The sequence below is a fragment of the Echinops telfairi genome, unplaced genomic scaffold (assembly GCF_000313985.2).
Source record: "Echinops telfairi isolate 266 unplaced genomic scaffold, ASM31398v2 ScPeMD7_9;HRSCAF=40, whole genome shotgun sequence".
In the NCBI taxonomy this organism is placed as follows: domain Eukaryota; kingdom Metazoa; phylum Chordata; class Mammalia; order Afrosoricida; family Tenrecidae; genus Echinops; species Echinops telfairi.
Genome location: NW_022103906.1, coordinates 13,752,828 through 13,767,571, shown reverse-complemented (window position 1 = coordinate 13,767,571; position 14,744 = coordinate 13,752,828). Strand labels below are relative to the sequence as shown.

The window sequence follows — 14,744 nt, the reverse complement described above, 5'->3', positions numbered from 1 at the left end:
GACATAGACATAGATATAGACAGACGTGGACATAGACATAGACAGACATGGACATAGACATAGACATAGACAGACGTGGACATAGACATAGACATAGCCGGGTGGAGGCAGGACCTCTGGGCTGGAGCTCAGAAGACACAGTTCAGGCCCTGGGTGTCTCACATGCCCCTTAAGCAAGTGCATTCCCTGCCTCAGTTTCCCCATGTATAGAATGAATGAATTGGAATGATCAATATTTCCCAAAATATGCTCCTTGATCCCGAGAGACTGAACCTGAGCAAGACTGCACCTGCTTCAACCCTCTTTGGCCAGTTCCTGAGCACATTCTCACAGGAAGGGTTCTTCTCCAGTTTATTTGATTCAGCACATTTGAAATGTCTCTGTCCAGGGACCAGTCATTTCTTCGTAGTACTTACTGCAAGACGTACGGACAAGAGACTCGAGGCCTGTGTCAGAACCCACCACTAAAGGCCTACAAAGGCCTAACATGCATGGAGCTTGATGACTGGTTGAGGGCCTTCTCACGCCCAGGTGGGCGTTTGAATTGAATAGCATCTGTGGGACCCTGAGCAAGTCCCATGACCACTTTGAGCCCTGTGGGGAGTGCTGGGGCAGAGCCCAGGATAGCAGGGCAGGGGGGCAGTGCAGTGGGCACTCCCTCAAAAAGAGTCTTGTCTGCTTCACCAAGGGAAGCAGCCAGTCTTCTGGGAAAGGCCACCCCAGGAGTCACGTTTGACTCTGGCCCCTCCAGGTGAATGAGTTCAGGCTGACTCTCTCCAGAGCAGAAGGGTGAGCTAGGGGCTGTCGGGGGAGTGGCCAGGCCCTGTGCTTTCATCTGCTTCCTGGCATGCTGGGCCAGCCCTACAGGTCCTCAGGTATTCTGAAAGGCAAGGTAGGCCAGGCGGTGGCTTGACTTGGTTCCTCCCCCTCAGAACCAAGGCGGGGGCAAGCAAACTTGTTTGTCAGGGGGCACCACGGCACCTGGGTCAACCTCTTGACCCCACCCACAAGGGGTGGGCCCAGGCAACCACTCCAGGACCTGGCTTAGTGCCCTCCTGCGCTCAGAAACCCCAACCCTCTGGGCCCAAGAATGCCATTTCCCCCTGATTCTGGAACTGTCTGGGGTTGCCATGGAAACCTCCTCCTCCTCCTCCTCCACTCCCGAGGTCCCCATGCAGGTGCTGGCCTCCAGGGAGTTGGGGACCTTCTTCAGGAAGTTCCCAGAAGCCAATGCAAATGAGGGCAACTCCCTGTTATTGAAGAGCAATTTGCAGGCACAGATCTGTCTGCCCCAGTCGCCAGAGGCTTCTCCTTGATACTTAATCCTCAGCTTTCTGAGTCATCTGGGAACTTCTCAACCTAAGGCTCATGGAGAGTAGTCTGGGTCGCAGATGGGGCAGGGGGCAGGGGCGGGGATAGGGATGGGGGTGGAAGGTGAGACAATGAAGTGTGTATCATGGACCAGCTTTGCACCTATATCCCAGCACCTAGAACTGGCACCATCTTTGAGCTGAGACTGATCATTCAGCCCTGGTGCTCCTCCCATGGAGTCCCAGGTGCCACTCAAAGTTAAGCAGGTGATTACTAACCAGTTGGCAGTTTCCACCTGAGAGTGTCTCAGGAGAGTGGTCTGTCAATCGGCTTCCAAAAGATCATCACCTTGAGAGCCTTCTGCGCTGGTCCAGTCGGCCACACATGGGCTCAGCGGGAGTTGAAATCCACCTGGTGGCACAGGTTGGTTGGCCTGTGTTTGTGTGCTCCTTCTCTGTCAAGCGAGTCAAGGCCTACACTTGTGTTTCCTCATCGGGGGTGGCTGAGGTCGTACCTCAGGCCCCTCCTCAGTGTCCACTAGCTGCTAAAGCATCGCTGCACAGTGAGTGCCTCACAGGCCACCACCTCCACGAAGGACTCCAGGTGCTGACCTTGACACATGTGTCTAACATGGCCACTGCCTGTGCAAGATGCAGGTGGCCCAGCCTCACACGCCTCAAGTGAGCTGAAGCAGGAACAGAGCCCTTTCCCTCAAGGCCAGTGCCACCGAGCACCAAAGAAGGGACAGTGAGACCCCTCCCCACCTCGCCACCGGCCTGAGGTTGAGCTTTGAGGGTCAGAAATGAATTGCTAAAAAAAAAAAAAAGAAATTAATTGCTCCACCCTCTGCTGGGGTCCCTTTCTTGGACGTCCCTGCCATGCCCTGTGTGGCCCACATGACCTATCTGGAACACTCATCTGATATCTCACTTCTCCTCTTACTCTCATGAGTGGCTCCACAGGTGCCTGCTTGGGTTTTTAACTTTCCTTTTAGGAAACTGATGACTCTCTGTCTACATTTTCCTCAGGGGAAAAAATGTACAGGCAAAAATTTGGATATAATTCCCTGTAGTAGGGTATTTTTCCAACCTCAAACCAATCTTTGGATGCCCTAGGATCTCATAAATTGCAGTTTAAAACTCCTAGTTACTCGAATGAAGTCCAGCTCTTTCACACAGAATCAGTTAAAACCAAAAAGCAAACAAATAGTTGCCATCGAGTTGACTCTGACTCCTGGTAACCCCGTGTGTTTCAGAGGAGAGATTCCCTACAGTCTGGAATAGATGTGATCACTGGGCCTTTTCCCAAGGTCTTGCAGAGTGGATTCAAACACCAGCTTCATTTTTTTTTAAAGTGTGTTAAGAAATTAGATGGTGCTGGCTATCAGAAAGAATAGCATCTAGGGTCCTAAAGATTTGTCTTAAAACAAGCAGCTATCTGAGTGAGGTGTCAAACAAGTCCACACGGAAGAACCACACCAGTCTAGTGATCCAAGGATGGTAGACAATAAAAATCCATGACCAGAAGGAGAACTGTAGTAAATTCTGAGCATCCAGTTTTCAGAAGGCTATGGTGACAGTGAAAGCCCAAAACCCATTGGCAGGGTCTTCACATAGACTGAGCCTCCAGTGATTCCCTTGATCATTAACCAGGGATGTGATTAGCCTTGCTGTCAGACAGAGTGCATTGAAAAATGCATTCATTCAGATGTAGTTCGGTTAAAATTTAACACCTTATTTGTTCTCCCTTTTGGCCCATTTTAAATTTGTTCTAGTTTTTATTATTTTACATTTTCTTCTGGCTTGAAAGACTTCTATGTTTTCTTTTGTTATTATGTTACTTGTTTGTTTGTTTGTTTAGTATGCCTCATATGAAATCCAGGGTAATTATATAAAGACAGTAATTGATTAATAGTTTCTTAGAATTGTGGCATGAGAGGTTGAGGAGAAATGCTGAGCTATTCATAATGAGTATAAGAAGAAAATGTAAAATCAATTGTGGTTATGATCGCACAACTCTTCAGTATGTTTAAGCCTTTGGGTTGTATGATATGAATAATTTAATAAAACTTAATTTAAAAAATCACACCAGCTTTTAGGTTAGGAGCCAGTCCAATAAAATGATAAAAGAATGTAAGGTGGTGGGAAGGTGGCTATTGTTAGGCACTATTGAGTCGATTTGGGTCCTTATTTATATAGTGACCTTATTGACAGCACAACACAATATTACCTGCCCCCACCATCCTCAAACTATTGCTATTTGTGAGCCCGGAAGGACCCTTATTGGTGTAGGGGATTACACATTGGTCTACTAACTGCAAGGTCAGTAGTTAGAAATGACCAGCCACTTCTTGGAAGAAAGATGAGGCTTTCCCCTTTACAGCCATGGAAGCCCACCAGGCAAGTTCTACTCCATCTTATCCCGTTGCTATGAGTCAGAATAACCGCAGCAGGAGGACATTAGCTTTTAGCCCATTATCGAAGCCACTGGGTCACTCAACTCACTGAGGCTACTCTTCTTTCCAGTGACTCTTTACCAAGCACGACACTGACAGGGAGCTGCCAGAAATTCAGACCTCATGCAGAAGAGGATATGCAAGCAGGGGTATGATTGCTGATGTCAAATGGATCTTGGCTGAAAGCAGAGAATACCAGAAAGACGCTTTTTGGTGTTTTATTGACTTTGCAATGGCATTCGACTGTGTGGGTCATAACAAACTAGGGATGGCCTTGAGAAGACTAGAAATCCCAGGAAAGAACATTTTGTTCGTGTGGAACCTCTGCATGAATCAAGAGGCAGTTGTGCAAACAGAACAAGGAAATACTGCATGGTTTAAAATCAGGAAAGGTGTGGTGTCAGAGCTGTATCCTCTCAACATAATTATTCAAACTGTATGCTGAACAATTCATCAGAGAACCTTGATTATATGAAGAAGAATGTGGCATCAGGATTGGAGGAAAGCTTATTAACAACCTAAAATATGCAGATGATACAACCTTGCTTTCTGAAAGTAAATAGGATTAGAAACACTTGATGAAGATCAAGGATTTCAGCCTTCAATATGGGTTACAACTCAATGTGAAGAATCCCAAAGTTCTCACAACTGGATCAATGTGTAGTATCATAATAAATGGATAAAATATTCAAGTTTTTAAGTTTCTCATCTTGCTTGGATCCACAATCAATGCTCATGGAAGCAGCAGTCAAGAGACCAAATGGCATTTTATTGTGTAAAATCTACTGTACAAGACCTAAACATGGGTGGAGGGAGACAGAAAATGATGTAAGATATGAAAATAATAATAATTTTAATTTACCAAGGGTTCATGAGGGTGGGAGAGTGGGGAGGGATGCAAAAAAGAGGAGCTGATACCAAAGGCTCAAGTAGAAAGAAATATTTTGAAAATGATGATGGCAACATATGTACAAATATGCTTGATGCAATTGATGTATGGATATTATAAAAGCTGTAAGAGCCCCCAATTATTTTTTAAAGAAAAGAATAATTTATAATTTATCAGGAGGTCACAAGGGAGGGAGGGAGGGGAAAAAGAAGAGCTCAAATAGAAAGTAAATGTTTAGAAAACAATGATGGCAATATATGTACAAATATGCTCGATAGAATTGATGTATGGATTGCTATAAGAACTGTAAGATCCCCCAATAAAATTATCTTTTTAAAAAATGCTTCTAGTTATCTTTATTTTCAGCAAGCAAGGTTGTGCCATCCATATATTTGCAGGTTGTTAATGAGCTTTCCTCCAATCCTGTTTCTTGTGTTAGTTGCTCAGTATACTGTGGAGGAGGAAGAAGAGAGATTATATTCCTGCTAATCAAAGCTGAACTCCAGCTTTGCACCATCCAGTGACTCCACATATCATACACACAAGGCCCCTTAAGACTGTCCCTTCCCAAGCACACCAGCCTGTGTGATCATGGGGTGTCGATGGCATTAGATATCAGGCATCAAAGACGCAAAACAAAAAATCATATCAATGTGAATGAGTGGAGACCCAAAACCTATCTGTAGACAATTGGACATGCCTTTGCAGGAGGGTCATAAGGAAGAGATGAGCCAGTCAGGGTTCAGTATAGCCTCGATGAAGCATAAAACTTTCCTCTGGTTATTTAATGCTTCCTCCCCCCGACCCACCACCACCACCATCATGATCCCAATTCTACCTTACAAATCCGGCTAGACCAGAGCATGTATATGGGCACAGGTAAGAGCTGGAAACACAGGGAATACAAGACAGATAAACACCTCTGGACCAATAATGAGAGTAGCGATACCAGGAGGGGAAGGCAGAAGGTGTGGGGAGAAAGGGGGAACCAATCACAATGATCTACATATAACCCCTCCCAGGGGGATGGACAACAGAAAAGTGGGTGAAGGGAGACATCAGTCAGTGTAAGACATGAAAAAAATAATTTATAAATGATCAAGGGCTCATGAGGGAGGGAGGGAAGGTGGGTGGGAAAGGGAGGGGGGAAAATGAGCAGCTGATACCAAGGGTTCAAGCAGAAAGAAAATGTTTTGAAAATGATGATGGCAACAAATGTACAAATGTGCTTGATACAATGGATGTATGTATGGATTGTGATAACAGCTGTAAGAGCCCCCAATAAAATTTTTTTTTAATTGTCCCTTCCCAAAACTGTAGACCTCGAGCTCTTGTCTCCTGCCCCCAGCCTGGCCCTCAAACTCTAACTTTGTCTCTTAGAAATACTAAACCATCTGTGCTGTGATAGTTACATAATCTGATGTCAACTTGAGACTAGTAAGAGTGAAGAGGTGGTGTTAGGCTCTCAATCAGATTGCAGTTTGATGACCTCATTTGGAGGCACAACAAAGATAAATAGCTCACTGGAAGCCAAACCCACACTCTCTGCTTCCTCTTCCTGCTGACAAACCACATGGAGCTATGCTGATAGAGCCAAAGCCCTGGAGCTGGAGGAACCACATGGAGACCCACACCAGCACTGAGATGCTTCCACCACCACTGGATCCACAAGATTTTCCACCCACTGGCCTGTGATCTTTGGCATTCTGTGGCATTGCATTTGTTGTGTGAGTCTGAAGAGGAATTTACAGACTAGTATCAGACTTATGGGCTAATATCTGACTTATGGACTTGATCTGGACTGGGCTGGGATGTTTTCTTAATATACAATTACTCGTTATATAAAGCTCTTTCTTATCCACGTATGAGTGTCCATGAATTTGTTTCTCTAGTCAACCCAGACTAACACATGTGGCTCTCTGCCTACACCCACACTGCTCTCACTTGCCTCTGAGACTTTCCCTTGCTGTCCCTTTGCTCGGCATGCCCTTTCCAAACTCTTCTGCCAAACTCCTCTTCATTCTTCCACATTTGCTTCCACATCCTCTCCGGCAGAAAGCCTCCCCTGACCTCGGAGCCCTACAGCGTCCAGGGTTGGGGAGCAGCCTCTGTGCAAGCACACCTGTCCAATCTCACGTGGCCTCTGGATCTTCAGGGTCTGCTCTGCCCCTCCCCAGATCTTCATTTGCATATTGCTTTATAAGTATCTCCAAGTTTTCATGTAGTGAAAACAAACCATGTAGGACTATGAGCCCATGGCTGCATTTTCTGGGTTATTTTTAACCACATCGATCCCAAAATAAACAAAATGTCCACCAAATCCTAGCTTACAACTAGGTGGGAGGGGACCCAGCAGGCATGGTGCAGAGGAGGGCACTGTACTGAGAGCAAAAGTGTGACATTCCAGGGTCACTCAGCAGAGCAGGGTGTTTGGGGATGGAGGGGGATGGCAGGGGGGTGGGGGGTGGGGGTGGAGGCTCCCACTCAGTTCCTCTGCCCACTGCTCATGTTGTTACTCGGTGGCCCCAGTATCAGTACTTGAATTCTTGTGGTTCATTCAGCTTCTCTGATTAAAGTTATGGGGCAATAATTTCCAAAGAAGGACGCAGTCTGAGAATCAGAACTTCCTTCTTTGGGATGGTTGGGTGTGTGGAGGTGAGGAGGGTGTGGGGGTGGGGGGTGGGGGGTGCAGGGGTTTTGCAGCTGTAGAAAGCTCCTGGTGGCTCTAGAACACAGCCAAGTCTGAGCTCCATTGCTCCGCTGACTGACCCTTGTTCAATACGGCACTGCCATTAATGGTCCTGGCCTGCCTATTTCACAGCAAGGAAACAGGAAGTGAAAGGAAGGTCCGGGTGGCACAGTCTCCCAGAAGCAGGTGTGTTGTTGTGAGAGGCAGATGAGAAAATGAATGGGGAAAGCGTGTTGCATGTTATGACCCGCCATGCGGAGGTACCTTGTCAACCTTTTTGTACTATTACCTCCCTGAACTGTTTTGGATTTTTCTTTTTCTTTTCTTCCTAATTTCCCACCTCCATCAAATTTTAGGAGTCCTTAGGTGTTGCAGTAGGTTATGCACTGGGCTTCATAAGTCAGCAAGGTCAGCAGTTCGAAACCACCAGCCACTCCAAGGGACAAGAGGAGGCATTCTACTCTGGTGGAGAGTACAGTCTTGGAAACCCATAGGAGCCATTCTTCCTTGTCCTACAGCATTCCTGTGTTGGAATTGACTTAATGGCAGTGAGTTGAGTTTAAGGGGTACAAGTGGTCAGCACAGCTCAATGGAATTCCAAGTCCACTCAAAGGTGTCTCAGAGGAAAGGCCTGGCAATCTGCTCTTGAGAAAGCAACTATTGAAATCCCAATTCTAGTCCGATGCACATGGGGTCAGCAGGAGTTGGAGTGAACTCATGACAATCGTGCTATCAAATTTGAATGCCACCAATATGAATCTGGCTATGTACTGCGTGCATGGCTGCTTTGTACAGATGAGGAATGCGTGCAAAATGTACTCTTCATTAGGTTTTATGTGCAGAACTGGCGGCGTTTCGCTCTGTTGTGCACAGGGTTGTGCTAAGTTGCTATGTTGTTATCGGAGACCATGGAGTCAATTCTGACTCATAATGACACCCGAGTGTGACGTTTCCAGACCTGAAGGGGGTATGTCCTCCCAGCCTAGGGTAGCACTTAGTGGCATTAGAATATCAGTGTATTTTCTCCCTAGCCTTCCAATGAATCTCCAGAAGGAACCTTTGTTGAAACAGTATTTAAAAATCACCTTCACTGCATTAAATATGTTTTAGTAGAATTTGCTCATTTGCTCACAGAGCTCTGTGCTGGGTAGTGAGGATGCAAAGATGACTAGCATCCATTCCACTCTCTCCCCTTCCTGGCTGAAACCTCCCTGAGGCAGGACTCTAGTTAGAAGTGAGTGCTCCACTCTCTCACCTCAAACCCTGCCCTCTTGCATCCTCTCCTAGAAGGGTCCTCAGTAAGAACCCGGGTGAGGGTTGGGCAGGGAGGAGGAAGAGTGTGGCCAGTAGAGAGTTGGTTCTCACGAGGGTGGCAACAAACTCTTCTTTTCTTCTAGCAAGTCTTGGTGCCACCATGCTGGGTGACCGCCTTGGAACAGTCTCTGCGCTACATGTGGACACGTTAGTGCTCCTGAGGCCTCCAGGGATCTGTGAAATGTGGATGGTGTCACATCAAGGAAGGGGCCCAGCTGTCTCTGGCTTCAAACCTGGTGCCCCCTGCCCTGCAGGACTCACAGACAGGCACGCCACCTCCACTAAGCCCTGAAAAAGGGGGGAGAACCCAGCCCACCAGCCTCTACTTTCGCAGGTTGGAAAGGTCTCCCTTCTCCCGCATGCGGAAGGGACCCTTCTGGCCAAGCTCCTGGTTCCAACCACCCCTGGCACACCCCAGCAAGACGGGCGGAGCGGCGCCCTTTGTACTAATATTTTTCTAAGACGGCGCTGCCTCCACCCCCTTGGTGCTCTAGGGAGATTTCAGGTAAATAATCCCACACAAGGCCAAAACAGCCACAGGGCAGAACAGAGAAGTCAACACCGAATATTGTGGGAGTGGATTAGGGGGGTTTTTTCTCTTTCAAAATTGATTCGTTTATTTAGTATGATTTACAGATGAGGTAACACGTATGACTTCGAGTTAAGAAATGTTCCAAAGAAGAAAGGTCTTTATCTCTTTGCTGATGTTACTTTTGTTTTAGTTTGGATCAATTACATGCATGTATCTGTCCATCTGGGTCCGTTACACTTTTTGCTTTGTTTTGTCTCATTTAAAGACTATAGCAAGCAGAAGTGTGGGCTCTGGGATCACAGGTTCTGGGATCAGAACCTAGGTTGAGTAGCTATTGCTGCAAGTGTGCCGTGTCCACGCACTGAACCCAGGTCCTTTGCATCCCCAGGTTGCTCCATCACGGAGGCCATAACGATCCTGGGCCACAAGCTCAGGGACTATCAGGATCAGTTCAACCCTACTAACCTGCTGGCCCTCTGCGACTACTTCCACAACACCTTCATCTGTCACCACAAGCTCTACCAGTATGTCCTGTGCCAGGACCAGGAAGTCAGCCTGACCCTCACCCCGCTGGAGGTGTGCACCCCGCCCCAGCCCCTCCCGCTGGCCCAAGGCAGGGACAGGGACGTCTGGCAGTTCGAGCAGCAGGTAGCCGAGCTCACAACGGCTGAGGTACAGAAGCGCACCAACGTGCTGCTCCTGAAGGAGGCGCTGTACCTGGAGCAGGAACACATGCTGCAGAAGACTTTCCGGGACGTGTCTGTGCAGCAGGGGCAGGTGCTGACAAGAGAGGTAAGGCTGAGCCATGCGGCGGGATCCAAAACCCTAGAAAGTGCCAATGTCCATTGCTAACACGAATTTCTTAACCAAGAGAACACCCTAGAAATACAGACTGCAGCAGGGGTTGTGTATCCCAAATGGTCCTTAGAAGTGTTCATTTAAACACACACACACACACACACCCAAAAAAAAAAAAAAAACAAGCACGGGACAATCTCTAAAGGGCAATGGCACAACAGAATGGATGGTGTTCACTTAAGATTAAGTCACCTGACCAAATAGCACCCCGGGCTGCTGGGTAATCCTACTGCAGAGAGACATTCGACAGGGGCCTAGCACAGCCCAAGCAACAACCTGGCTCCAGCCCTGGCACAAGGGGTCTTCCCCTAGAACACTGGAGCAAGGCCACATGCACCCCTGCATCCACATGCCTGCTTTCGCTGCGCCCCCACTGACCCCTGCCTGGAGGAGCATGAGGGCGACCACCAGCCCATCCCCAATGAAGGCTTACCAGCCGGGCTGTCCCCAGACACGGTGGATGAGGACAAACATTCTGAAGACTGGAGCAAATAGGAGGAGGGTCATATCCAGTCCAACCCAGCAGACATCACTGAGCAAACGCTTGTCCAACTTGTTTCTGGGCCGACAGTCTACGTGAGCCTACCCTCCCTTCCGACTGCTGTCCTTTCTGCTTCTTGGTATTCCCGGCTCTGCTCATTCAGCCCCAACCCCTGGCATCCTCCACCTGGGATCTGTTATCTGCCTTTGTGTTCCCTAACTCAGTGGTTCTCAACCTTCCTCATGCCGCGACCCTTGAATACAGTTCTTCATGTTGTGGGGACCCCAACCATAACATTATCTCCGTTGCTACTTCATCACTGTCATTTTGCTACTGTTATGAATCAGGCGACCCCTGTAAAAGGGTTGTTCGGACCCCAAAGGGGTCATGACCCACAGGTTGAGAACCATTGCCTTAACTCCTTCCAGTGCAGGCCCGGAGGCTTCACCTTTCACACCCAAAGCTCACTGTCGAGGTCCTTCCCAAAGGCACTTCTCTCCCCAAAAGGAACACAGGCACCAGCTCTTCAAGTTTTAAAGCCCCTTGACTCTTTACAAGAGAGCCCTGGTGGTGGAGTGGTTACTCATTAGGCTGCTAACCACAAGCTCACCAGTTCAGAACCACCACCCACCTATCAGGAGAAAGACGGGGCTTCTGCTTCCGTGAAGAGTTACCGCCTGGGAAACTCACAGCTCCCTTACACAGTTACAGTCTTGGAAACGCTGCTTCTGTAAAGAGTTGGTCTTGGAAACTCAGGAGCAGTTCTACCCTGCCCTATAGGGTCTATGGGGCAGCGTCGACTCGATGGCATTGAGCTTGTTTTGGGGGTTGTTTTTTTTTCACTCTTTAAAAGGAGCTCTGGCAGCATAGTGGTTACACATTGAGCTGTGATCTGCAAGGTCAGACGTTTGAAACCCCCAGTCACTATTCGCCGGAATGGACTTGATGGCAGTCAAACTTTCTGTTTTGTTTTCTCCTCGTTAAGGGAGGGATCATGGTAGTGCAATGGTTAAAGCACTTGGCAGCTAACTGAACGGCCATTGGTTCAAACCTATAAGCCGCTCCATGGGAGAAAGATACAGTAGTCTTCTATAAAGATTATGACCTTGGAACCCCTAATCAGCAGTTTTCCTCTGTTCTGTAGGGTCACTCTGATTTCGCGTCAACTTGGCAACAGGGGGTTTGGTTTGGGTTTTCCTCCTTGAGTACCTAACTCTCCTCTCCCTCAGATTGTGTTGCTCCATCTTCTACCCATCTCTCCTACTCGGCTCCTTTCCTCGCCTCCCCATTCACCTCTGCCCTATGCAATACAGCTCTTCCCCCTTTCCCCTGTCTTTACCACTCTTCCCTTCCTCTGCCATGGTCCAAAGGCAGTGTGTGCAAGTCGAGGTGGCTGGTAGAAGGAATCAAGAAAGTTGAAATTGTATGCTGAATTTTAAACGTTGGGAAGCAGAAGCCAAAAGACTTTTTAAGCTCATGTTTCTCATGAGCTTAAGCCCAGCTTCATAGGATAACCATGGCCCCTTCTCTTGGTAGAGCCCCTTAAAAAAAAAAAGACCTCATTGTCCTGAGTTCTGACTCCTAGAGACCCTATAGAAACCTTACAGGACAGGTTAGAACTGCCTATGTGGGTTTCTAAGAATGTGACCCTTTTACAGGGGAGCAGGTGGTGGGTTCAAACTGCTTGCCTTATAATTAACAGCCCAACTCTGAACCACTATGCCATTGAGGGCTCCTGGGTGGTGGAAAAGCTTAAAGTGGTCAGCTGCTAACATAAAGGTTGAGGTTCAAGGACACCCAGTGGTGTCTCAGAAGAAAGACCTGGTGATCTACATCCAAATCCAACCCTATGGAGCACAGGTCTACTCGGCCCATTAGAGTTACCATGAGTTTAAGTCAACTCCATCCGTGGCCATTGATACTGGTATCCTCTGAAAACACAATTTTCCAAAAGACCTTAAAGAAAGGGGTTATTTTAGATAAAAACCACCAAAGAGATATTTTGGAGCAAATACAAATTTTTCCATGAGATTTTAAGTTGAAATATGAAATCTCAAGAAAATGAATTCAAGACAATTGAGTACTTCAGCCATGTTCCCAGATACCCTGGGATATATAAATATTATCCTCTGTTGTTTGGATACCTAGGCAGAGAACTCTGAAAGACATAGTTACATGATGCGTGTATCCATGATGTTATGATTCCATAGCTTTATATAAGATGTTGAGAAGGTCTCCTGTTTCTTTCCCTGAGGGGCTGGTTGGGGAACATGCCCGCTCTATGAAGTAATTTCTCCTGTCCTCTCTGCTGAAGTTGTTACTACAGCTTTTAGATTTAAGAATGAGACTTAAGAAGGAGATGGTGGTATCCAGAGAGAGTTTGCATTGATCAGAAAGAAGAGTCCACAGGGAATATAGGACTGGCTTATGGGCCCAGAACAGTCAGTTTGGAACAAGTGGCACACAGTAACAGGGTAATTGCTGCCCTGGACCTAAAGAAGGCGAGGGAGAGGGAAGGGGCAATTCGTGGAAAATGGAAAGAGAGTTGTAGTGATAGGCATGAACCACATGACAGGTCCTGTGGCTTTGGTAGAAAAACCGCAGGCAACCCACAGTGTGTCCCAGAGGGGAGTTGGAGAATAAATAAGGACCTCAGCCTCTCTAGCCTCCCAGCCTCAGATCTCCTAGCTAAACTCCATCAGAAGTCAGAGATTGAAGTGGCCGCTGATACAGTCTTCATCGCTCAGTCTCCCGAGACCTAAAGTAGGGTTGAGATGATGGCGAGTAGACATGACTGGGTTGAGAATCGGATTGAGACTCGGCCTTCACCAAACCCTGTTTACCAGCAATTTTCTACTTCTTGCAGGAGTTAGAGGACCTCATCAGCAAGGCCATTCACATCCAGATCGAATGCCTGAAGGAGCTGTTGCAGTATGAGATACAGATAACGTTTGATATCTTAGATCTAAAGCTTCAGAAGAAGATTTTAAATCTCAATGCCCCCACCCCTTTCCCTCCCTCGGTCACTAAGCAGCCAGGTCAAGTTGAATCTGTTAAGGGCCGCAAGGCTACAAAAGAAAAGAAAGCACCGAAGTAGTAGACCCCTCTTGTCCACTTTAAAATATATCCTCTGTTTGTGAAGAGGTAACTATCACTGTGAAAGCATTGTGTGATGTACTCGGCATCCAAGAGATTAGACGTTTCTAGAAGTTAAAGACGCAAAGCAATACTCACCATTGTGTCTCTATCTCTCTACCATCTTCTGCCACCTTCAACCCAAATGGAATTTCCCTGGGTGATGAAGGACTGCTGTTCATCTCTGCTAAGTGCAGAACTCGGTGCTTGGTAGGTATTCAAAAGCCACTTGACCAAGTCTAAGCTCCACTGATGAAGGAACACGTGGATTTAACCAGGTAACACAGGGGGTGGCATCCGAAAGGACTTCCGTATGTATAGCCCAGTGGCTCTGTTCCTAGATAGGGCCTGGGAGTCTGTTTTCATACTGAGATCTCCAGAACAAGATGAACAGCAAGCAGCCTGCTTGCTATGGGTGGGTGTTTGTGTCCTAGAGGGATCAAGCCCCCTGGAAAACACTTGCTCCCGTGAAAATCTATAAGCACTGGCCTGGAGCTCACAGACCTGGTCTTGGATTCTGGTTCTGCCACTCACCTGCTGCGTGACTTCTCCTGTGCTCCTTGGTCTCTTGCCCCCGACCTCACCCCCGATTCTGTCTTCCGTAGAACAGGGAAGTTAGCTGGATCGTGTCCGAGTCCCCCGTCTCATGATCCCATCCTGGTAGAGAGTTGAGACCAGATTGACTATTACATTTTTCAGAGGAGGATCTCAAGATTCAAAGAGGTCAAGTACCTGCTCAAGGTCACACAGCCAGGCAGTAAAAGAAGTAGGATTAGAATTCATCTTCTTTCTGGAGCACAGTGGAAATAGCTCCAGAAGTCCTCTAGCTATTAGAATATCACAACCATAGTCCTGACAGAGGACTATGGCCCCAAAGAAAGACAGGCAGTACGGGTGTTATGTACATTGCCTCCTCTGATGCCAGGGATCTGCTCTGCCACCTCTGCCATGGCCCTGCTTCTTGCTCACCATGAAGTAGGCCACTGTACAGCAATCCTTCTCATCATGCCTCTCTCTCTAGGTCAGCAGTTCTTAACCTGTGGATCGAGACCCCTTTGGGGATCGAATGACCCTTTCACA

General features: G+C 47.5%; 1 protein-coding gene across 1 annotated transcript in view; it reads left to right on the top strand.

Moving 5' to 3' along the window:
- CUNH8orf74 (chromosome unknown C8orf74 homolog) overlaps positions 1 to 13,626 on the top strand; it is a 34,312-nt gene extending 20,686 nt beyond the window's left edge. The window contains exons 3-4 of the mRNA XM_004707724.2: positions 9,579 to 9,982; positions 13,396 to 13,626. Of these exons, the coding sequence (XP_004707781.1) occupies positions 9,579 to 9,982; positions 13,396 to 13,626 (635 nt within the window). The remainder of the gene's footprint in view (positions 1 to 9,578; positions 9,983 to 13,395) is intronic.
- The last annotated feature ends 1,118 nt before the right edge of the window (positions 13,627 to 14,744 follow it).